Source organism: Cynocephalus volans, chromosome 8 (assembly GCF_027409185.1).
Source record: "Cynocephalus volans isolate mCynVol1 chromosome 8, mCynVol1.pri, whole genome shotgun sequence".
NCBI classification, from domain to species: domain Eukaryota; kingdom Metazoa; phylum Chordata; class Mammalia; order Dermoptera; family Cynocephalidae; genus Cynocephalus; species Cynocephalus volans.
Genome location: NC_084467.1, coordinates 135,410,088 through 135,435,265, shown reverse-complemented (window position 1 = coordinate 135,435,265; position 25,178 = coordinate 135,410,088). Strand labels below are relative to the sequence as shown.

At 39.5% G+C, this 25,178-nt stretch overlaps 1 protein-coding gene across 2 annotated transcripts; it reads left to right on the top strand.

Moving 5' to 3' along the window:
* Positions 1–359: 359 nt before the first annotated feature.
* NPHS2 (NPHS2 stomatin family member, podocin) lies at positions 360–21,537 on the top strand. Of its 2 annotated transcripts, XM_063107165.1 has the most exons (8): positions 360–627; positions 3,883–3,986; positions 9,528–9,600; positions 11,210–11,292; positions 15,283–15,486; positions 18,031–18,086; positions 19,401–19,479; positions 21,259–21,537. In XM_063107165.1, exons 1-8 carry the CDS (start codon positions 360–362, stop codon positions 21,535–21,537), a joined length of 1,146 nt encoding a protein of 381 aa, XP_062963235.1. The 2 variants fall into 2 exon arrangements, with proteins under 2 accessions (XP_062963235.1, XP_062963236.1); XM_063107166.1 differs by lacking the exon at positions 15,283–15,486.
* The last annotated feature ends 3,641 nt before the right edge of the window (positions 21,538–25,178 follow it).

Here is a 25,178-nt window from a genome sequence, read left to right as displayed (position 1 = left end):
TGCGGGCCTCCGTGGTATTTCAGGCAAGCGAGCTTTCTCTACAGCTCAGATTTTCACTTACAGACCACTTTTAAACGCCAAGCCCTGGCACACGGGCTCTCCCACCAAACTCTCGTTGCGTGAGCGTCGCACCCAGTCTTGGGGGTTGGCGGGCACTGTCGTCAGCTCCCCTGAGAAACAGCTGTCCAGTTTCACGGTGAGCAGAGCCACTGCCCAGGGGCCCCGCCCCGCCCCCGCCCCGCCCCGCCCCTAACGGTTCTTCTGCCCCCCACCCCCACCCCCCGGGGCGCGCCTCTCAGACGCGAGGGCGACTCTGCAGGGCCCGCGCTTGCTGCTCCGGCTGCCCGGGAGTTCGGAGGATGGAGGGGAGGGCCCGGAGCTCCTCGGCCCACGGGCGAGGCGGCGGGTCCCCCCACAAGCAGAACAAGCGGGCGAAGGCCGAGAGGGGCGGCGGAGGCCGCGGGAGCCGGGGTGCTGGGCCCGAGCGGTCGGGCTCCGGGCGGGCAGCGAGCCCGGGGGAGCCCCGAGCGCCTGCCGCCACCGTGGTGGACGTGGATGAGGTCCGGGGCTCCGGCGAGGACGGCACCGACGTGGTGGCGCTGCTGGAGAGCGAGCGGCCGGAGGAAGGTACTCAAGGGATGTCAGATAAAGTGGAATGTGTCATCCCACCGAGATCCACCCAAGCCAGAGCAGATTGCCAGAGCAGAAATGACAGGCACGAGTTAGGAACCCAGCAGTCCCCGAGTGAGGTAGACCAAAGAGCATCGAAAGAAATACAGATAACAACGTCAACTAAATACCTTTGGTCTCAGGGGCCAGACATGTATGGGAGTGGGAGAGGGTGTGGCCCAAGATGGGGACCAATTGACATGGCAAAGGAACCATGAAGTTGGTTTTTGTGTCTGGAAGGGCATATGGGCACCTAATTTAAGTAACGACGAGCATGAGCTGGTGGCTCTGGGCAACCATGTGTCTTATTCTTCTCCCCTCATCCCCACCTCTCAGCCTTCCCTAAAGGCATTTTAAATTTTCTTTGGGGTAATCATTCTTTCTAAAAAGCCCAAGTTTAAATCTAGGCTCAGCAACTTTCTAGCCATGGGATCATAGGAATGGCCTTAACTGCCTATGAAATAACAGCAGTACCTGCCTCAGAGGATAGTTGTGAGGATAAAACGAGGTAAGGCACCCAAAACACTGCACAAAGCCTGGAGCAAAGAACTGATCAATTATAGCAGAATCCTTGCAAGCTGAAAGGGAGGAAAGTTAGATCAAAAGACGGAATGCAAAGAAAGGTGTCTCTTTTGCTTCTGTAGGTGAAGCAACTCTTAGGAACAAATTTACCTATCTCCAGTCTTTCTTATAATGAATGGGGGAAAAATTTCATTACACCTTGAGTAGCAAGACGAGATGTTTAAAGGAAAATAAATAAGGAATAGCATGTTATTGTATTGCTTTCTGCTGGCTAAGTTTTAAAATTTCCTGGTTACCAGCAATGCAGTACATGCTGGACCATTGAAAGTTACAATTTGAAGAAGATTCCTGCAGTTGGGATGTAGCCAGAAGTGGAGAAGCCAGATTTCCAGAGTAAGACAGTCTGACTGAGGTGCCCACCCTTGCATGGTGCTGGCCCTTAATTTCTGGTCATGGTCCCAGCCCTACTACCAAATTTAGCTGTGGCCTTGGGCAAGTAGCTTCATCTTTGTGGGCCTTAGTCTGACCAGCTACAAAGTGACTAGAACAGGAGACCCTGAGCAATGGGTGAGAAGTCCCACTAAGAATGAGGTGGTGTCTGCTGAGCCCTTGTCTGGGAGGTTTCTATGGCTCCCAGAGAACAAGGAGCAACATCTCTTCCTCTTTTTCACTTAGCATCACACTCCCAAAGGCAGGCTACTTAAGATGGGAAACAAAAGGAGCTGCACGTTACCAAAATGTAGGGTATTCTCGAATAATGTCTAAAGGCCCTTCCTGCCTTAACATTTTTCACTATTCACTTAAACCAAACAAATTGGATATTCAAGAAACTCATTCTAAGAGAATAATATTTTGTGAGTAAAACTTCAAGTTAGGTTTGAGTATAGAAATTAGTTTTTTATTCTTATCTCTATGGTATGAAGGAATTTTTGAAGCATTTCTTCACTTATAAAATGTAATTTTGTCTGTACGTGCACTTATTTATTTTTACTTGCCATGGCTAACACTGGCAACTGAAATACATTTATAAACTGGTTAAAAATGGCACTGATACTGTTAAGTCATTGCCCTTGAAGAAGAATATTATAAAAATTGACATGATGTTCATAGAGCAGCATTTCCCAAAGTAGGTTCCATGAGAAACAAGTTCCATAGAACATCAATGAGTGTTCCCTGGACAAAACATCACCTGGTCAAATGTTTGGAAAACACTAGTGTAAAACAAAGTTAAGAATGCTTCTTTACTTCAGGATTCTCATAGCTTCAATATGCTGGTGGACATTGGGAACTCCTGGAATAGGATAAAGTGACCAGTATTTTCTAAACTCGTTTGTCCAGGGAACTCTTCTTTTGTGGAGCACCCTATGGAATTAGTATTCTGTGGGACAGCCTTTGGGAACTGCCATAATATGGCATTTAGTGATGGTTTTGGTTTGTGCTGGTGCAACTTGCATATCTGTCCTTTTCAAGTGATCTGAACATCAATATGGCAATGACCTTTCCAGGCATAATAATCAAATTTTCAGGCCTACCAATTAGTCGTTCTCTTCCTTCCCATCCCTTAAAAATAGGCTTTTTACCATTTCCTAATCTTAGTCACTTTCTAGTTTGCTATGAGATTTTTAAACCGGCACATAGTATCCCTTTGGCCAGTTTTCTAGTACCTGGAGATTAAAATTATTGAGATGTTGGGCCGGCCCGTGGCTCACTCGGGAGAGTGCGGTGCTCATAACACCAAGGCCCCGGGTTCGGATCCCATATACGGATGGCCAGTTCGCTCACTGGCTGAGCGTGGTGCTGACAACACCAAGTCAAGGGTTAAGATCCCCTTACCGGTCATCTTTTAAAAAAATAAAAATAAATAAAATAAAATAAAATTATTGAGATGTCCATAACTATTAAATTTAAATCATTTTCACTATCCAATTTGTCCTTCCTACATTCAACATTCTTCAGGTTGACTTTCCTTGATACTATTTCATTTATCCCCAAGCGTCCTGGATGTTCTGCATCCCAGTTCCTTATCACTTTTTTATGGACAGTAGTAGGTTAATATTACCCCATATAGGTGATTTTCAAAGAGTGGGGCTCTAATGGAGGAATTTCAGATGTTAGGGCAGGTAGTGAATGGGGAAGTTTTTTCACGGAAGATGAGCCTCTGGAAACCTGTGGTTCAAATCACTTCAAATAGTGAAACCTGACATATGTAAAGCACAGTTCAGTGTTTTTATATGTGTATATGTCATTTCATGCTTATGCGAGAAATAGGATATATCCCACGAGCTAGTTATTATGAGATAGTTACGAGATAGTTAGTATTCCCATTAAATAGATGAGGAAACTGAGGTTTGAAGACATCATGTGCCTTGCTCAAGGTCATCTGAACATAAAATGGTGGAGCCAGAACTGGAACCCAGACCTCCCTCCCAGATTCTGTGGCTGGTCCAGCATACCCCACTGTCTTTCCAGGAGTCTCCACCTTTGATAGCTCCACACAACTCTTTACACAGGCAACACTCCAGGCCTCATGAACTCTGACTCCTCTGACGTCTGGCTCATTCTAATAGATCCAAGAAAGTCTCCAAGCTGTTCTGACCCCAGTACCAAGGACTGGGGGTCAATAAGTGCTAGTCAGTGAATATGATGAAGTTTCAAGATAATTATTCTTTTGCTTTTTTTTTTTTTTTTTAGGTAACAAGTCCTCTGGTTTAGGGGTCTGTGAGTGGCTTCTTGTCCTCACTTCCCTGGTCTTTATCATCGTGACCTTCCCTTTTTCCATCTGGTTCTGCATAAAGGTGAGATTCCATGATCCAATAGGTAATTTCCTGGTGCCTCTCACCAACCATACCATACCCACTCTCACCTCTGTATTTTGGTATGTGCTGTTGCTCTATGTGGAATGCTCTCACCCCCAACTCACCTTCCAGGAGAGCTCTTAGTCCTTCAAGATCTTGCTCAGAGGTAAATGTGAAGCCTACCCTGACTTCCCCAGACTGTCATTCCTTTCCCTATGCTCTTGTGTCACTCCACTTTCATTTTGTTCTAGCACTTACCACACATATAATATTTGTGGACACCCTATCTCTCTCATTAAACTGAGACCTTTCAGGGCAAGAGCTACATCTACTTATCTGCACTCTGTGACACAAAGACCAACCCAGAGTAGATCACAACAATCACTCCTGACACTTCCAGGAAACTTCTCAGGCAACTTCTATAGACCATGAGTGACAATTATCTTTGGCCTGCAGATGGTTACACATGCCTGTACCTGAAATAAATAAAAAACCTGTGTCAGTTCAGAAAGCACTTGCCAAGATGGAATTAGAAGTACAAGGAATTTATTGGGAGGCACTGCCTGTGGAGATTAAAGAGAGAGAGAACAAGAGTAGGCAGGGGAAGCCTTCAGACAATGATGCAGGTATGACACTTGTGATATGAAAAGGGGAAGAAAAGATTGGGTAGAAAGAGTAGAAAGAACCTCAGACTGTGGTACAGCTCTGAGAAAGTCTTGGCCAGCATGAAAGGGAACTCCAGAGCAAAGTTTGCTTCATAGGAGTCCCATGATGGGCAGAAATGGCCAGGCTGTAGTATCCATCCCATTCTTAGCCATTGGCATATCCTTGGCTAGAACACTACAGATGCTCTAGGGCTGTGGTTGGTCGTGCTCCTCACAGCAGGCAGTGGCTTCTTCTCCTTCCCCTTCTCTGCGCCACCCCTCCCAACTCCTCTTCCTTCTCTTCCTCCATGAAAGGGTGTTGGATTTTGTCAACTGCATTTTCTGCATCTTTCAGGATGATCCCATGGTATTTGGCCTTTATTCTATTGATATGGTATATTATTACATTCATTGATTTTAGGATGTTAAAATCCCACTTGTTCATGGCGTATGACCTTTTTTAACTTGATTCCAGTTGCTAATAGTTTGTTGAGGATTTTTGCAGCTATATCCATAAGGTATTGGTCTATAGTTTTCTTTTTTTTTTTTTTTAAAGATGACTGGTAAGGGGATCTTAACCCTTGACTTGGTGTTGTCAGCACCACGCTCTCCCATGGGCCGGCCCCTATAGTTTTCTTTGCTTGTGATGTTTCTGTCTTGCTTTGGTATCAGGGTATTACTTGCCTCAGAGAATGTGTTGGAAAGATTTCTGTCATGTTCTCTTTTTTGGGAGAATATGTGAAACATTGGTATTAATTCCTCATTAAGTGCTGGGCAGAATTCACCAGTGAAGCCATCTGGTCTTGGACTTTTCTTTGTAAAAAGTTTTAATTTTTTTTAATTAAAATTTTTTCTACCTTTATTGAGGGATACTTGACAAATAAAAATTGTATATATTTAAGGCGTACAACGTAATGTTTTGATATACATATATATTGTGAAATGATTATCACAATGAGCTAATTAGCATATAAATCATTTCATGTAGTTATGATTTGTGTGTGTGTGTGTGTGTGTTGAGAATAGTTAAGAGCAACTCTCTTAACAAATTTCAGGAATATAATATAGTATTAACTATAGTCACCATGCTGTACATTAGATCTCCAGAACTTACTCATCCCACATAACTGAACCTTTACTCTTTGACCAATATCTTCCATTTCCCCGTTTCCCAGCCCCTGGTAACTACCATTCTATTCTTTGCTTCTATGAGTTCAACTTTTTTAGATCTACATACAAGTGAGATCATGTGGTATTTGTCTTTCTGTGTCTGGCTTATTTAACTTAGCATAATGTCCTCCAGATTCATCCATGTTTTTGCAAAAGGCAAGAGTTCCTCTTTTTAGGGCTGAATAATTTTCTACTGTATATAGATGCCACATTTTCTTTATCTATTCGTCTGTTGATGGACACTTAAGTTATTTCTATATCTTGCTATTGTGAATAATGCAGTAATGAACATGGGGCTGTACAATGATACTTCAAAAAGTTTGTGAAAAAATAAGATTGAAAGATGATACAAATCTTTCTGTGAACTTATTAAAGTACCCTCATATATCTGTTCTAAATACTGATTTAATTTCTTTCTTTCTTTTTTTTTTTTTTTTGGTGGTTGGCTGGTACAGGGATCTGAACCCATGACCTTGGTGTTATAAGGCTGCATTCTAACCAACTGAGCTAACCAGCCAGCCCTATTTCCTTTGGATGTATACCCAGAAGTGAGATTTCTGGATCATGTAGTAGTTCTATTTTTAATTTTTTTTTTTTTTTTTTGTCATTTTTTTTTTTTTCGTGACCGGCACTCAGCCAGTGAGTGCACTGGTCAGTCCTATATAGGATCCGAACCCACGGCGGGAGCGTCGCCGCGCTCCCAGCGCAGCACTCTACCGAGTGTGCCACGGGCTCGGCCCCTATTTTTAATTTTTTGAGGAACCTCCATACTGTTTTTCATACAAGTGGCTGCGTCAATTTACATTCTCTCCAACAGTGTACAAGGGTTTCCTTTTCTCCACATTGTGGGCAGTTTTAAAACTACTAATTCAATCTTTTACTTATAGTTCTTTTCGGTTTCTCTTTTTCTTCTTGAGTCAGTTTTGGTAGTTTTTGTCTCTCTAGGAATTTTTCCATTTCATCTGAGCTATCTGATTTGTTGGCATGGAATTGTTCATAGTATTTTCTCATACAATCTTTTTTTTATCTCTGTAAAGATGGTAGTGATGATCTCCTCTTTCTTTCCTGGTTTTGGTCATTTGAGTCTTCTCTTTCTTTTCTTCACCTGTCTAGCGAAATATTTGTCAATTTTGTTTATCTTTTCAAAGAACCAACTTTGGTTCTGTTGATTTTCTCTATTGTTTTCCTATTCTCCATTGCATTTATCTCCACTGTAATCTTCATTATTTTTTTCTTTTTGCTTGCTTTAGGTTGAGTTTGCTCTCTTATTTCCAATGTCTTAAGATGAAAGACTAGGATATTATCTTGAGATGTTTCTTCTTTTTTATTATAGGCTATAAATTTTCCTCTAAGCACTGATTTAGTTGCATCCCATACACTTTGGTATCTTGTTTTTGTTTTCATTTATCTCAAAATATTTTCTAATTTCCCTTGTGATTTCTTATTTAAGTCATTGGTTAGAGAGTGTTGTTTAATTTCTACATATTTGTAAACCTCCCAAACTTTCTTGTTACTGATTTATGATTTAATTACATTGTAATCTGAGAATATTCTTTATATGATTTCAATTCTTTTAAATTTGTTGAGGTTTGTTTTATGGCCTAGCATATTCTCTATCCTGGAGACGTTTCATGTATGCATGAGAAAAATGTGTATTCTCCTGTTGGGTGGAATTATGTGTAGATGTCTGTTAAGTCTACTTGTTTACAATGTTGTTCAAGTCTTTTGTTTCCTTGTAGACATTTTGTCTAGTTGTTCAAGCCATTGTTGAAAGTGTGATATAGAAGTCTCCAACTGTTATTATTGAATTGTCTTTTTATTTTCAGTTCCTTTGGTTTTTGCTTCATGTATTTTGGAGTTCTGTTTTAGGTGTTTATATGCTTATCATTGTTATACTTTCCTAATGCATTGAGCCTTTTATCATTATACAATGTCCTCCTTTATTGCTAGTAACATGTTCACTTATTCATTTTAAAGTCCATTTTGTTTGATATTAGAATAGCCATTCCTGCTCTCCCTTAGTTACTGGTTGTGTAGTCTATCTTTTTATATTCTTTTACTTTCAATCTATTCATAGCTTTGAATATAAAGTGTGTCTCCTATAGACAACATATAGTTAGCATCAGGCTCTTCCTGAAGGGTGATCTGAGCACCTGCATGACTGCCACAAGGTCCAACACTGACTCAGCCATGATTTGTGGAAAAGGCTCTCAGTTCTGGTCACTTAAAATGGTAAACCCTAAAAAGCCAATAAGGTAGAGGACACAAAAGCAGAACCAGGCAGTTACATTTGAGTAAGGAGTAAAACTCCCATTTATCTCTGGGAATAATTTGTTTCTTCGAATAAAAGTAAAAGGAAACTAGTAATGCTAGGTAACCACGCAATTGGGAGTTGCTGGGACATGCTAAAGCAACCAAGCCTAGTCATTTGTTCTCATTCATTGTTTCAACAAGCAAGGCAATGTTTAGCCACTGGAGTTATAAACCTCATAAAGGAACAAGACAAGGTTCCTGATCTCAGGAGACTTACAGTGGTATAGTAGCGCTTGTTACCTTAATAAGCACACTTCAAAATGTGGGGGGTTTGGCATCTTCATTACATTTTTATATTTGGCTAATCATTATTCAATGGATCTTTTTCATTATTTTTATTTATTTTTAATTATTTTTTTTATTGAAACATAATTGATTGTACATATTTGTGGGGTACAGAGTTGAATATAAATACCTGTGTGCAACATGTGATGCTCAAATCAGGATAATTAGTAGATTTGCTGCTATAAAATGTAATCACTTTTTGTGTCCATTAACCACTTTCTTGCTAACCTCCCTCAATGGAGCTTTTTAAAGTGGAGGGAGGATGAGGAAGGAAAACAGATTTGTCTTTAGTCACAAATCATTCCCTCATTCATTCAATAAATAATTATTGAATACTTACTATATGTCAGGCATATTTTAGGCACTGAGAAAAAAGATTAATTCCATCCAATCGAGGAGTTCACAGTCTAGTGGGGCATATATATAAATAAACAGACCAACTAAGTTAATAATAAGCCACAGAACTCAGATTCTGATACTGAGCCAGAAAGTGAAATTTATTTTTAAAGCAGTGTGCAGTAACCTTCCTGTTTCTATTCTAATGGACAGTTCTACACAAAGAATCTCCTTTTTTGTCACTTAAAAATATCTCTACACATTTTCAGGGCACACTCAGTTTTTCTAGATCCATCACAAATGAGAGTTGACAAATTAAAATCCAATTGAATCATTTCTAAGCAGCCTCAGAAGAAATTTCAGTTTGAAACAAAATATCACAAGTGGTACTAAAATATACTCCCTCTTTCTGTTAAATAGCTAATGACTGATACACATAAAAGCTAATAATGCAGAAGTCACAGAAAAATCCAAGATTAAATGTGCTCTGATAAAATTTCTTTGATTTAGGGAATGTTGAACATAGTGGAAGCACTGTTTTTTAGATAATCATGATTCTTTAATCAAAATTCTGTCCAAGGGCTCAAAAATTAACATGGCCAATATACTTTTTCATTGGTTTCTGTAATTCTATACTTACTGAGTGTAGATTTTGAAAACTTAAGTATTAATATAAATTTTTTCTTGGTTATCAAAATGAAATATTTCTGATACCTAGGATCACTCTCATGCCAAGGCCTTTGAAGACTTTTTCTTTCTTGGAGTGATTCGAAAGTATTAAATTTGCCTTTAGGTTGTACAAGAGTATGAGAGAGTAATTATATTCCGACTGGGACATCTGCTTCCTGGAAGAGCCAAAGGCCCTGGTAAGAAACGCTGCTTTTTACTACCACCACCTCCTGATTTGCCAGTTTTTTCAATACATGCATATGTGTAATATGGACCTTAGATTACATGAAGTAACTTGATTCATGATTTCTGCATTTTCCAATCTGTTACTTATAAGACAGATTAAGAAATTCTTCAGAGAGCATTACTACCAGGTCGAAGGTGGCCAAGCAAGAAGATGGGTGCAGAGAGCCCACATGCCAGGGCCGTGCTGGCTGGAATAGCAAGTCAGATTAGGACCCATGACTGTGGCCTGGTTTGAGTACAACATGTGTATGATCAGAGTCCTGTGAATTCTCAAAGAAAAGCTGAGCTAGTTCAGAGTCCATGGGCTCAGATCAAATCATAGGAGACAGGCAAAGATCAACAAATCCATCTTTTGTTGGTGGAATTTAAGAAGCAAAGATTGAGCACTTCCTTTGTTTCAGACACTGTGCTAACTTACCAGAGACATGAACATGGATGAGTAAGACAAGGTCTCTGATCTCCTGGACCTTAAGGTCTAGTGGAGTTGATATCCAGAGGTCCAAGCTGATCATGGGACACAGAACGAAGCACAATTTGTCTGAAAAGTCTAATAGTTGGAGTTTGGATAGCCAAACCAGCCAGAAGGCATGAAAAGGAGCAAAATGCTGCTGTGCATATGTTGGAGAAGGTCTGAGTTCCAAGCCTGGCCTGCAAAAACAGGTAAAAGGCAGACTAGGAGATACAAATCAGAGTTTGATGATTCAGCAACAAAAGATGGGTTTGCATAAAAGTAGAACCACATCTTATAGTTCCAGAACAAGGACCATCTTGCTCTGGCCCTGGTTTTCAAGAACCTTTGTTACTGAGGCCAAGAAGGATTAATAGCTGGGCTGCTCCCCAGATAGATTGTGGGCTCTGTAAGGTGCTGCTGGTTTCAACAAAGCTTTGGCTCTTGCAGGAGCCCATAGCATCCAATGGACTCTCAGAAAATCTCAATAAATTAATCTACAAATGTTTATTGTACATTGAGCCTATGTATTATATTGGGTAGGTAAGGAATAATTAGTCAACCAGAAGGCTGGTATCATGATATTGCTACTCTACATTTCAAGAAATACCAACCATGGAGGTTGCTGGCTGTAAAGTTTGACACCTGTGTACAATCATGGATTCAAAAACAATTTTACAGAGCACCTAAAAGGCACTGAGTCAGACACTAAGGCTAACAATAGTGCATGTAACACTCTATTTAGGGAGCTCAATTCTAGTGAAGGAACAGATGTGTAATTGAGATCTGGAGGGGTCAGCACCATGACTGAAGTGACCATATAGCCCAGTTTGCTGGAGATAATCCCTGTCTACACCTCTTGTCCTGGAGTAAGTTGTAATAGTGCTCTCCTTTTACCCTCAAAAGTGTCCCAGATTGAACAACAAATTTTATTATAACCTTAGCTACAACAGAGACACTATAGGGGTAGTAGGGGGATTGCCCAGTGGTCTGTGTGTAGCTGGAGGCTAAGAGAAGCAATATGTTGTGCAACCTGACCCCCCAAAAAGGTGAACCCCAAACAGCCTCCATGCTACCTATTCACCTGTCACTTTCCTCTTCCCCTCTTCTAGGCCTTTTCTTCTTTTTGCCCTGCCTAGATACCTACCACAAGGTTGACCTTCGTCTCCAGACCTTGGAGATACCCTTTCATGAGGTAAGCCAAATTGTGGTTTTTGCTTTCTCTCTACATTTTCTGTAGTATAGCTACCAACTCAGGCCCAAAGCAAAATGACTATTTATGCTCAAAAGTAGGAAAGAAAAGTAGAGATATAGACTACATCAGAGTTAAATACTTTTTTGCATTAAAGGGCACAATCAACAGAGTGAAAAGGCAACCTATAGAATGGGAGAAAACACTTGTAAATCATATATTTTATAAGGGGTTAATATCCAGGATATATAAAGAACTCATTTCTCAACAACAAAAAAGCAAACAACCCAATTAAAATTTTGACAAAGGACTTTGTGATGGTTAATCTTATATGTCACCTTGGCTAGGCTGTAGTCATTTGGCCTATATTTGGTCAAACACATCTGGATGTTATTGTGAAGGTATTTTTTAGATGAGATTAACTTTTAAATCAGTGGATTTTGAGTAATGCAGATTACTCTCCATATCATGGGTAGGCCTCATCAAATCAGTTGAAGGCCTCAATAAAAAGGCTGACCTCCCTTTGTGGAGGAAATTCTTCCAGTAGACAACATCAACTCCCTGCTTCTTCAGCCTGAAGATTTTTTTCTTTTTTTTCTTTTTTGGTGGCTGGCAGTACAGGGATCCTTGGTATTATAAGGCTGCGTTCTAACCAGCTGAGTTAACTGGCCAGCCCCAGCCTGAAGATTTTAGACTTGTGAGCCTCCACAATCACATAAGCCAATTCCTTAAAATAAATCTCTCTCTCTCTCTCCCTCTCTCTCTCTCTCTCTCTCTCTCTCTGTACACACACACACACACACACACACACACACACACACACACACACACACACACTATTGGTTCTATTTCTCTGGAGAACCCTAACTAATACAGACTTGAATAGACATTTGTCAAAAGAAGACACACAAAGAACATGAAGACATACAAATGGCTAACACATGAAAAGATACTCAACATCACTAATCATTAGAGAAATGCAAATTAAAACTGCAATAAGATACCTCTTCACACCCATTAAGATAGGCTATATTTATACTAAATATAGTATAACTATATCCTATATTTTAAAAAAATCCCACAGAAAATAACAAGTGTTGAAGAGATATAGAGATATTGGGATTGGGAGCATAAAATGATATAGACACTGTAGAAAACAATGTGGAAGCAATTCCAAAAATTAAAAATAGTATGATTATATGATCCAGCAATTGCACTTCTGTGTATATCTAAAAGAATTGAAAGCAGGGTCTTAAAAAAATATTTTTACATCTGTGTTCCTAGGAGCGTTATTCACAATATCCAAAAGGTGGAAGCAACTCAAGTGTCAAGTGATGGCTGGAGAGATAAACAAAATGTGTTATATAACCTACAATAAAATGTTATTCAGCCTTAAAAAGGAAGGAAATTCTGACATATTCTACACCATGGATGAACCTTGAGGACATTATGCTAAATGAAATAAGCCAGTCACACACACACAGAACAAATACTGTATGATTCCACTTATATGAGGTATTTAGAGTAGTCAAATTTATAGAGACAGAAAGAATGGTGGATACCAGGGGCTTGGGGAAATGGGGATCGGGAATTGCTGTCTACGGGTTTCAGTATTGCAAGATGAAAAAGAGTTCTGGAGATTGGTTACACAACAATGTGAATGTACTGAATTGCATGCTTAAGATGGCAGATTTTATGTTATATGTATTTTACCACAATTAAAACTTTTTCAAAAAGAAAACTAGAGATAACATCCAGGTTTTTCTATCAGTGATTCATATTTATGAGCCTTTCCTAAATTGTCTCCCATTTTCAGCCTGGGGTTCTTATTCTTTCTTTTGATAAATAGAAATTATATTTTTTAAAAAAAGGTTTATTTTGGATAATAAAATTAAGCAAAAGGAAGAAATAAAACTTACCTATAATCTCAAAGAGATATTTGTATGCCGATCTTCATAGCAGCATTATTCATGATAGCTAAGACACGGAAGCAACCCAAGTGATCATCGAGGGATAAGTGGATGAACAAAATGTCATTTATACATACAATGGAATATTTTTCAGCCTTGAAAAGGAGATTCTGACATATGCTACAACATGGTTGAACCTTGAGGACATTATGCTAAGTGAAATAAGCAGTCACACACAAAAAAATACTGTATGATTCTGCTTATATGAGGTACTTAGAGTAGAATGAAAGGTGTTTGCCATTGGAGAGGGGAAGATGGGGAGTTATTGTGTGAAGGGTATAGAGTTTCAGTTTTACAAGATGAAAAGAGTTATGGAGATAGATGGTGGTGATAGTTGTACATTACGAATGTGTTCAATACCACTGAACTGTACACTTAAAAATGGTTGAGATGGCAAGTTTTATGTTACATGTATTTTAACACAATAAAAAAAATTGGAGAAAAAAATGTACCCCTAATCCTGCTACTATTATGTATTGAAATGTATCCCCCCAAAATTTCATATGCGGAGGCTTGGTCTCCATTCTGACAATATTGAGGATGGGAAATCCTGTTAAGGTAGTTGAAAGGGGGAGCCTCAAAGAGGTGATTCGATTGTAAAGAACCTGCCCTGGTAAACGGATTAATCCATTGATGGTTTAATGGTGATCACGGGCGTGGTTCTGTTGGCTTTAAAAGGAGGGCAGATGAGAGTCTCTCTCTCTCTCTCTGCGCCGTCATTCTCGCCATGTGACACCCTGCATTGCTGTAGAGTTACCTTACCAGATGTGTTCCCTGGACTTTGGACTTCCCCGCCTCCAAAACTGTAAGCAGTAAATATTCTATTTCTTTATAAATTACCCAGTTCCAGGTATTTTGTTACAAGCAACAGAGATGGACTAATACAAAATTTTGTAGTGTATCCTTTCAGACTTTTCTATATGTGGTTATATTTACAGACAGGTATATATATCATACCATATATACTATTTTATAACATGCTTTTTTTTTTTACCCAAAAGTATATTGTGATCAATTTTTAATACAGTAGTTCTTCTGTATCTGCAGGTTCTTCATCTGTGGATTCAACTAACCATTGATCAAAAATATTCAGGAAAAAAAAAAAAAGAAAAAAATCCAGTACAACAGTAAAAAATACAAATTAAGGAAAATACAATTAACAACTATTTACATACATAGCATTTATATTGTATTAGGTATTTTAAGTAATCTAGAGATGACTTAAAGTATATGGGATGACATGTGTAGGTTATATGCAAATACTATGCCATTTTATATAAAGGACCTGAGCATCTGTGGATTTTGGTATCTGTGGGGAGTTCTGGAACCAATCCTCCATAGATACCAAGGGATGACTGTATTAACTATGCTTCTACCCCTTTATTTTAAATGGATACATAGCATTTCATTGTGTGGCTATACCACAATTAACTCAACCAGTTCCCTATTATTGATGTTAAATTGTCTCCAATTTTTAATTCAAATAAGCAATACTGCAAATAACATCCTTAGAGCAAAATCCTTAAAATATTAAGGATTTTTTAAGGATTAGACATCCTCCTGATAAGCATCTAAAAATGGAAATGTTGAGAACATGCATCTTTTTAGGGCTTTTGATGTGTATCACCAAATTGCCCTCTAATGTACACTCCAGCAAGTAATATGTATGTCAGAATTCTTCTTTCCTGGAACATGCTTCTCTTTTAGCAGATTTTTTGGCATCAATTTAGAAACACCTAGATATAGAATCAACTGAATGTTTTCATACGAGAAAATTATTCCTGATTTTTTTTTACAAAAGTGTTTACAAGAGGATTTCTTTAAATTGTAAGTTCTTTAGTGTATTTAATAAAAATTCCATAATTTTCAAAAACATGTCTATGAGTGGCAAACTACTTTTTCTTTTTTTCTTTCTATAATCTTACTCTAAGAAAATTCTCTTTGAATATATTTAGTTCCTCTATCCTCACGTGGGAAAGGACTCTAAGAATCAAGCCTGTCATCAAAGCTTTTTTCTGCCTAGGTTGTGACCAAAGACATGTTTGTAATGGAGATAGATGCCATCTGCTACTACCGAATGGAAAACGCCTCTCTTCTCCTAAGCAGTCTTGCTCATGTGTCCAAAGCTGTCCAATTCCTTGTGCAGACCACCATGAAGCGTCTCCTAGCACATCGATCACTCACTGAAATTCTTTTAGAGAGGAAGAGCATTGCACAAGATGTAAAGGTAATTAGATAAATTTAATGGTGAATATGTCAAAATATCTCTTTTATTCATTTATTCATTGGCCATTTGTTAAATTTTCCATGTGCCAGGCATTCACTGTTCAAGGTGCCATCCCTAGGGAACTTATAGCTAGTTATGAGGTTACCAAATTGATCCTGAGTCAATTTATAGTCACCAGTATGGTGCTGGTTAGTCAGTCGTTGTCATAGTTTTTGCTCTTAAGACTACCTTGGTGACTAAATTTATTGTGAGGTACTCACGTAGTACAAAGTGTTGGGAGTGGTTGTTGGAAGGAGTGGTAGGAGTGAACAGGAGGGGCTGGTGGTATGCAGAGATGATAAGGCATTGTTCCTGGGAGCTTACAGTCTAGCTGGGGAAATAAGCATTGTATATGCAAAGTTAAATAACAAGTTCAAATAAGACTTTAAGATAAAAAGAGGTAAGATGTCACAGACCCTTACATTATTAATAACCCAATCAATTGTTCAGATTTAATTAATCTGGAATTAAAGGAGGGAGAAGAGAAAGAACTGCCTCACGAGCAGCCTCATCTAGCCCACAGGCAGCAAGCTCAGCAGTCTCATCTATGGACAGGGTAGGCATCTTTGATTCTTACGAGGACAAGTTGGCAAAAGGTATCAAGAAGAGAGGTGAGAACAAAGCAGGATTCCATGTAGCTGGCCAGTCAAGTGGTAACTGCCACCAGCTACAGAGTCTATCATTGAAGCCATGGGGGCACCCAGGTCTAGAACTGGGTTAGGAGGTTGTGAATCATGTCTAGCTGGAAGGAAGACTTCAAATAGAGGGACCCTACGAATCAAAGACATTGATAAAGATTGTGATCATGGGATCTGAGCAGTCACTGAAAAAACAAAGTATCCAAATGTTTTTGACTTTTCTAACTTGTTACTGATAAAACTGGGATAAGTATCCTCATGGAAAAGAGGAGAAATCAGGAAATAAGAAAAGATGGAAAGAGCAAAAGTTAGAACAAGAGGGACATATGGGTGTTGTTGCTTTGGAATTTAAAAGCCACTCAAGTATGCTCCCCGACTGCCCCCCTTTTGCCTCTCTTCCTAGTTCTTCCCTCTCCTCTAAAGGATAAAGGATATAGTCCAGACTCTTGATATGCGAGCTCACCCTTGTAACACTGAATATCATTTATTTATTTACACATTTGTCTTCCCAGATTATGAACTCCATAATGGCAGGGGCCATGTTTTATTCATCTCTTTGGCTTGTCACACAGCAGATAATGTTTTTTGAATGAATGAGTAAATGACTCAAGTTGTAGCCTCATCTCTTGCCATCCTTTCCCCACTGAATCTTACTCCAGCATTCAGCATTTATGCTTCCGTGCTTCCTCTTGAGCAGTTTCTTCTCCATGGAATACTTCTCTTTTCTCCACAGGTAAAATCTTATTTGTTCTTTAAGATGCCACCTCCTCTGTGATGTCTTTATCAATATTCCTTACTCTCATCAACCCCCTCATATTGGTCAGTCTTCTCGGGGTTCTCAATGCACTAAGTTTACTTTTTATCTAGCCAATAAGAAATCATCAGAAAACAAGTTTAAAAAAGGAAAGAGTATAGACCAACACAGTGAGTTCTATGCCTGGCCCCTCCTTTCCAGAGCCCATGGTTCATTTTCTTCCCCCTCCCATTTCCAACTTCAATCACGGAGGGTGGGAAGGACTGGGAAACAGAGGGAAACCGACGCTATCAGTGGTAAAAAAGAGAAAGCACCCTATAAATGAAAGCCACTTGGATGAGAGACTAGAGGTTCTGGGTCTCTAACAAACACAAATTTAAGACAAATTTAATAAATATACCATCTATATTCATTTCCTATTGCTTCTGTAACAAATTACTACAAACTTGGTGGCTTAAAACAACAAATATGTATTCTCTCACAATTTTGAAGACGAGAGTCCAAAATCAGTTTCACTGGGCTAAAGTCAAGGTGTCAAGCAGGGGTGATTCCATTTGAAGGCTCTGAGGGGAGAATCTGCTTCCTTTTCTTTTTCAGCATCTAGTGGCTCCCTGCATTCCTCAGCTTGTGGCCCCTTCCTCCATCTTCAAAGTACATCACTCCAATATATGCTTCCATCATTACATCACCTTCTCCTCTTCTGTAGTCATACCTCCCTTTGCCTCCCTCTTATAAGAACACTTATAATTACATTTAGGGCCCACCTGAGTAATCCAGGATAATCTCCCCATCTCAAGATCCTTTAACTTCATCAATCTCGCAAAGTCCCTCTTGCGGTAACATTTACAGGTTCCAAAGATCAGGACATGGACATCTTTGAAGGCCATTATTCAGCCTACCACTACGTCTTCAATTCCATAAATATTTATTGAGAGGCACTGTGCAAGTTAACTATTTGCAAGGCACTGTGAAGTTAAGCAAAACAAAACAGGCAAGTAATGCCTTTTCAAAGGAAATGTTCTTTCTTTGTACAGAACAGTGGCCATCAGTGCATAGGTGTGCTCCACTCCCACCTGGAAGTTCTCACTGACATCTCAACTCTTCCCTCCACAGGTCGCCTTGGATTCAGTGACCTGTATTTGGGGAATCAAAGTGGAGAGAACAGAAATGTGGGTAGGAAATTATCTGGGAAAAACAATATGATAAAGGGAAATATTTTGGTTTCATTTTAAAATTTTCATTTGAAAAGTATTTTCATTGAGAACTATAACTACATTAGTATAAATTTGGTAAAAAAAAAAAAAAAAAAAATTACCTAATATCTCATAGCTATGAAACAACCACTGTAACATTTGGGCAAGTTACTCTCTCAGTTTTTTCTCTATGTGTTAAAAAAATTTTTTAGATAAAATTCTCATAAAATTTACCATGTTAACCATTTTTAAAGGTACAATTTATTGATTTTAGTATATTTACAAAGGGGTGCAACCATCACTACTAATTTCAGAACACTTCCATTCCCCCCAAAAGGAAACCTGCATTCATCAAGCAGGAAGTCCTCATCCCCGCCCACCACACCCCTCAGCCCCTGGCAACCACTAATTCACTTTCTGTCTCAGTGGATTTGCCCATTCTGGGTATTTCACATAAATGGAATCATACAATATGTGGCCTTTCATGTCAGGCTTGTTTTCACATAGCATCATATTTTCAGCCATGGTTCATCCATGGTGCAGCACATATCACTACTTTATTCCTTTTTATGGTCGAATAATATTCTATTATATGGCTATCCACATTTTATTTATCCATTAGTTGATGGGCATTTGGCTATCATGAATAATGCTACAATGAACATTTATTTGCAAGTTTTTGTGTAAATATGTTTTCTGTTCTCCACCTAGGAGTGGAATTATTGAGTCATATGGTTAACTCTATGTTTAACTTTTTGAGAAACTGCTAAACTTTTTTCCATATATGCATTTTTTATAATTATAATCAGGGTAAAAAGACAGTTTTGTATCTTTTATGCAAATACATTAAGTATCGTTCTTATTTGGTCAGTTCTATCCTTTTCAAAATCAATTCTTCTCTTTCATAAACTTAGATGAAGTCCCCTTATCTTTGTTATTAATAGTATGGTTCTTCAAGGCTGTTTTTAATAGTTGGGGAGTTAGATTACATTTTAAGTGGGAAAAATGATCACAACCTGTCAAAACAAAATTTGCTGTGATGTTAAGAGAAAACCATAGCTCCACTGTAGCATCAGTAATAATGCAAATCTGCATTTGAGGCACCGACCTTTGAGATGCTCTTCTTTGCCTACTTTCCACCTCAGAGGTCTTGGGACAGCACACTCTGTTAAAAGCAGAATCTGCTACCCACCATGAAACAGCAGTAGAGAAGGGTGAAAGTCTATATGAAAGCCCTGGCTATTAAAATCACTGCTGCACACCTATGTGCCCACATTCTTTCTTTTTCAGTAAGGATGTGAGGTTGCCAGCCGGGCTTCAGCACTCACTAGCTGTGGAAGCCGAAGCACAAAGACAGGCCAAAGTGCGGGTGAGCCAGCATTGAGCACTCCATCCTCCCACCGACACTGCTCTTTGAGGAGCACTGGAGAATCCCAAAGAAGGCTTGCTCGTGGAGAACATTTCTCCTTTGCTTCCTTACCTTCCATTCATCCTGGTGCTGGGCAGAATCTGGCTGGTGCCCTTACCACTCTATTAAAATTGTTCTCTTAAAGTATGCTTATAGCCTCCTGATTCATGCAACATCTCTCCCTCTCTCTGAAGCCACTGGTAACAATGACCCCCACCTTCTTGAGTCCTGCTTTCTCTCTCTCCTTAAAGGCATCTCCTCCCTGCATATCATCCTTCTTCTCTCGCGCTGGCATCTTTCCGTGGATAATCTCAGTCACCTGTCACCGCTAGGTTAATGACCCCTAGGTTATCCCAGACCTGTATCCCTAGCTCTGCACAAGTTTTAGAGGAACAACCATGATCAGGGCCCAATTCCCTCAATACCAGAGCTAAGAGAAGGCTGTGCTACTCATAGCCTCTAGTCAAGCATGTCAGTGAGAAGCAAAGATCTGGCTGCAGGGCCGGCCTGTGGCTCACTTGGGAGAGTGCGGTGCTGATAACACCAGGGCCACGGGTTCGGATCCTATATAGGGATGGCCGGTTAGCTCACTGGGTGAGCGTGGTGCTGACAACACCAAGTCAAGGGTTAAGATCCCCTTACCAGTCATCTTTTAAAAAAAAAAAAGATCTGGCTGCAGAGTTTCTGAAGATTGAGGCATGATCTGGGTAAGGCGTTGGGAAGAGGAAAATGGGAAGTGAAGATAGGCAGATTTCTCTCAAAGAACAGGCAGTAGGTGAAGAAAAAACCCTAACCACATAACAGGAACCATAACTGGAGTGCTGAGGGGAAGTAGGGAGGCAGAAGGGGAGAAAGGTGGCCCTGTGGGGAGAATTTCTTCTAGATCTCTGAGCCTCGTCCTCTTTGCCCACTTTCAGGTGGCATTTGGGTGAGCTTGGTGCTTTCTCTTCTGAAAAAAGCCCATTCATTTTGCTTGAGTTGGGAGTTACCCTTTCATAATTCTATGCTTTTTTCTGGGACACTGGCCAACCTTTTTTCTATATAGCAAAATCCTATTAATCTTTCATGGCCCACCAAACATTAACAACTCCCCTAATACTTCACTTATACTTGTCACAGCCCTTAACAAATTCTACCTTAAATTACAATTAGTAGTTGTATTACTCTGTTTCTGTTGCTTATAACAAAATACCCCAAACTGAGTGATTTATAAAGAAAATTAAATTTATTGCTTACAGTTTCAGAGGCTGGGAAGTCCAAAGTCCAGGCAACACTTATCATGAGGGCCTTCTTTGGTGGTGACTTCAGTGATGACAGGGTATCACGTTGCAAAATGAAGGAGCAAAGACAGACTAACCTCTCATGTGCTCTTCTTTTAAAGCCCTTAGAACCATACCCATGATCACCATTATTAATCCATTCACTATGGCATGATCCTACAACCTAATCACCTCTTCAAGGCCCCACCTTTCGATTACTGTAATAAGATTTCTCACCCTCTTTACACCATCACAGTGGGGACTAAGTTTGGTGGGGATATTCAATCCAAGGCAGTAGTTTAATCTGTCTCCCTTAGCTCAAGATCCTTCAGAAAAAAGACTGAATCTGTTCTCCTGTGCTTAACAGTACTTGCCATGTAGGAGATGCTCAGTTCTTATTTGCTGAGTCACACTGAATAGTGATTAAAACCTTCATGGAATGAAGAACAATCACATTGCTTTCTCCACATCTGCTTTCTAGATGATCGCTGCGGAAGGGGAAAAGGCTGCCTCGGAGTCCCTGAGGATGGCAGCTGAAATTCTGTCAGGCACTCCAGCTGCTGTTCAGCTTCGATACCTCCACACCCTTCAGTCTTTGTCCACAGAGAAACCTTCCACTGTGGTTTTACCTTTGCCATTTGACCTGCTAAATTTCCTGTCTTCTCCCAGCAATAGAACTCAGGGAAGCATCCCCTTCCCAAATCCTTCCAAACCTGTTGAGCCACTAAATCCTAATAAGAAAGACTCTCCCATGTTATAAGGTAGATGGAGCAAAGATAGTGTGACCATAACGGGGCCTGCCATATAAAAGCCACATCCCTGAGTGAAGCACTCTGTCCTCATTTCCCACCCTTCCTTTGGTTGCCACATGGAATGCCCTTGGAATGCATGATGTCACATTGCAGCAACATACATAAGAAAACAGTGAAATGATATGATGACAGAGAAGGCATATAACAAGTTTAGGTGGATCATCTAATCAGAATAATTATAGGAAAGAGCTTTAGCCAACATATTTTGGAAACAATTTTGAGTCTAGATGTGGTTAAATTTTGACTTCTGAAGACTCAGTTCAAATGAGTCTTTTTACCGTATGTCCTCTGGCCCCTTGGCAAGGTCTTTGCAGCTCCCGCAGCTCCCATAGCTCCCTTCCTGTGCACCCCTATCATTGTGCTTGTCACATTCTATTGGAATCCTGTACTTAAGATACAGGCTTCTCTCCAACTATACTACCAGTTCTCCAAAGGCACGTCTCCATCATTATCCCCCTACCACACTCGATCTTTTTGCTCCACCCCATAGTTCCTCAAACCTAACCCTGATAGTTGCACCATAGTAACACTTAAATATTCCTGAGTGAATGGAAGAAAAAGAGATGTAATTGGTTTGGATATAAAATTTACATCTAATTAAAGAATTTAAAAGGAATTCTTTTTATGGATAGTCATTCTTTTAAATAGAGAAATAAATAAGAGGACAAAAACATTTATCTGATACATGTTGCTTAAAATCTGAAGAAGAATCACTATAAATAGGGGGCTCAGAATAATGTGTTTTCAGTATAGAATTTACTGTCTTACTAATGGATTCTGGATGAGACCAGTGCCATTGTGCACACAATGAGCACAGGATGGCCATCGGCCTTGTCTTCCACTCCAGCACCCGGCTCCTCCCCGCTTCCTTTTACAAGAAGGCTGAAGCCTCCTGACTTAAACAGAAACATCTTTTGCTTCCGCAAGGACACAGTTCTCCATTCTGATCCACATTAGCATAATGCCCCTCCTTGATGGTATCAGCCAGCCCTTGGCGCACTATGTAAGTTCTACCACCCCCACACCTGGTGCTGTCCCCTATTTTCAGGGCAGCCCTGGGCTGCCTGCCACTTTGAGCACAGCCCGGCAGATTGCTTTCTTTAATAAAGCTTGAATAGTACCTGGCATCACGGCTCAATTTCTTTCACTTACTTAATTCTTCAAACAGTAATAATATAATGTGATCTATACATGCCCTGAAGTATTCTTTTCTTGTACAGATATTTCTTATTTTTTTATTTATTTACTTATTTTATTTTTTTAAATTTTATTTTGTCGATATATATTGTGGCTGATTATTGCTCCCCATCACCAAAACCTCCCTCCCTTCTCCCTCCCCCCTCCCCCCCAACACTGTCCTTTCTGTTTGCTTGTCATATCAACTTCAAGTAATTGTGGTTGTTATATCTTCTTCGCCCCCCCGTTTTTTTTTTTTTTGTGTGTGTGTGTGTGTGTGTGTGTGAATTTATATATTAATTTTTAGCTCCCACCAATAAGTGAGAACATGTGGTATTTCTCTTTCTGTGCCTGACTTATTTCACTTAATATAATTCTCTCAAGGTCCATCCATGTTGTTGCAAATGGCAGTATTTCATTCGTTTTTATAGCTGAGTAGTATTCCATTGTGTAGATGTACCACATTTTCCGTATCCACTCATCTGATGATGGACATTTGGGCTGGTTCCAACTCTTGGCTATTGTAAAGAGTGCTGCGATGAACATTGGGGAACAGGTATACCTTCGACTTGATGATTTCCATTCCTCTGGGTATATTCCCAACAGTTGGATAGCTGGGTCATATGGTAGATCTATCTGCAATTGTTTGAGGAACCTCCATACCATTTTCCATAGAGGCTGCACCATTTTGCAGTCCCACCAACAATGTATGAGAGTTCCTTTTTCTCCGCAACCTCACCAGCATTTATCGTTCAGAGTCTTTTGGATTTTAGCCATCCTAACTGGGATAAGATGGTATCTCAATGTGGTTTTGATTTGCATTTCCCGGATGCTGAGTGATGTTGAGCATTTTTTCATATGTCTGTTGGCCATTTGTATATCTTCCTTAGAGAAATGCCTACTTAGCTCTTTTGCCCATTTTTTAATTGGGTTGCTTGTTTTCTTCTTGTAAAGTTTTTTGAGTTCCTTATATATTCTGGATATTAATCCTTTGTCAGATGTATATTTTGCAAATATTTTCTCCCACTCTGTTGGTTGTCTTTTAACTCTGTTAATTGTTTCTTTTGCTGTGCAGAAGCTTTTTAGTTTGATATAATCCCATTTGTTTACTTTTCCTTTGGTTGCCCGTGCTTTTGGGGTCGTATTCATGAAGTCTGTGCCCAGTCCTATTTCCTAAAGTGTTTCTCCTATGTTTTCTTTAAGAAGTTTTATTGTTTCAGGGTGTATATTTAAATCCTTAATCCATTTTGAGTTGATTTTAGTATACAGTGAGAGGTATGGGTCTAGTTTCATTCTCCTGCATATGGATATCCAGTTATCCCAGCACCATTTGCTGAAGAGGCAGGCCCTTCCCCAGTGAATAGGCTTGGTGCCTTTGTCAAAGATCAGATGGAAGTAAGTGTGTGGGTTGATTTCTGGATTCTCTATTCTATTCCATTGGTCAGTGTGTCTGTTTTTATGCCAGTACCATACTGTTTTGGTTATTATAGCTTTGTAGTATATAGCTTGAAGTCAGGTAGTGTTATGCCTCCAGCTTTATTTTTTTTGCTCAGCATTGCTTTGGCTATGCGTGGTCTTTTATTGTTCCATATAAATGTCTGGATAGTTTTTTCCATTTCTGAGAAAAATGTCTTTGGAATTTTGATGGGGATTGCATTGAATTTGTATATCACTTTGGGTAGTATGGACATTTTCACTATGTTGATTCTTCCAATCCAAGAGCATGGGATATCTTTCCATCTTCTTGTATCCTCTCTAATTTCTCTCAGAGGTGGTTTGTAGTTCTCATTATAGAGATTTTTCACCTCCTTGGTTAACTCAATTCCTAAGTATTTTATTTTTTTGGTGGCTATTGTAAATGGGCAGGCTTTCTTGATTTCTCGTTCTGCATGTTCACTATTGGAGAAAAGAAATGCTACTGATTTTTGTGTGTTGATTTTGTATCCTGCTACTGTGCTGAAATCATTTATTAACTCCAAGAGTTTTTTTGTAGAGGCTTTAGGCTGTTCAATATATAGGATCATGTCATCTGCAAACAGGGACAGTTTGACTTCATCTTTTCCGATCTGGATGCCCTTTATTTCCTTCTCTTCTCTGATTGCTCTGGCTAGTACTTCCAACACTATGTTGAATAGGAGTGGTGAGAGTGGGCATCCTTGTCTAGTTCCTGTTCTTAAAGGAAAAGCTTTCAGCTTTTCCCCATTCAGGATGATATTGGCAGTGGGTTTGGCATATATGGCTTTAATTATGTTGAGATACTTTCCCTCTATACCTAACTTATAGAGGGTCTTTGTCATGAATGAGTGCTGAACTTTATCAAATGCTTTTTCAGCATCTATAGAGATGATCATATGGTCCTTGTGTTTGAGTTTGTTAATATGGTGTATCACATTTATTGATTTGCGTATGTTGA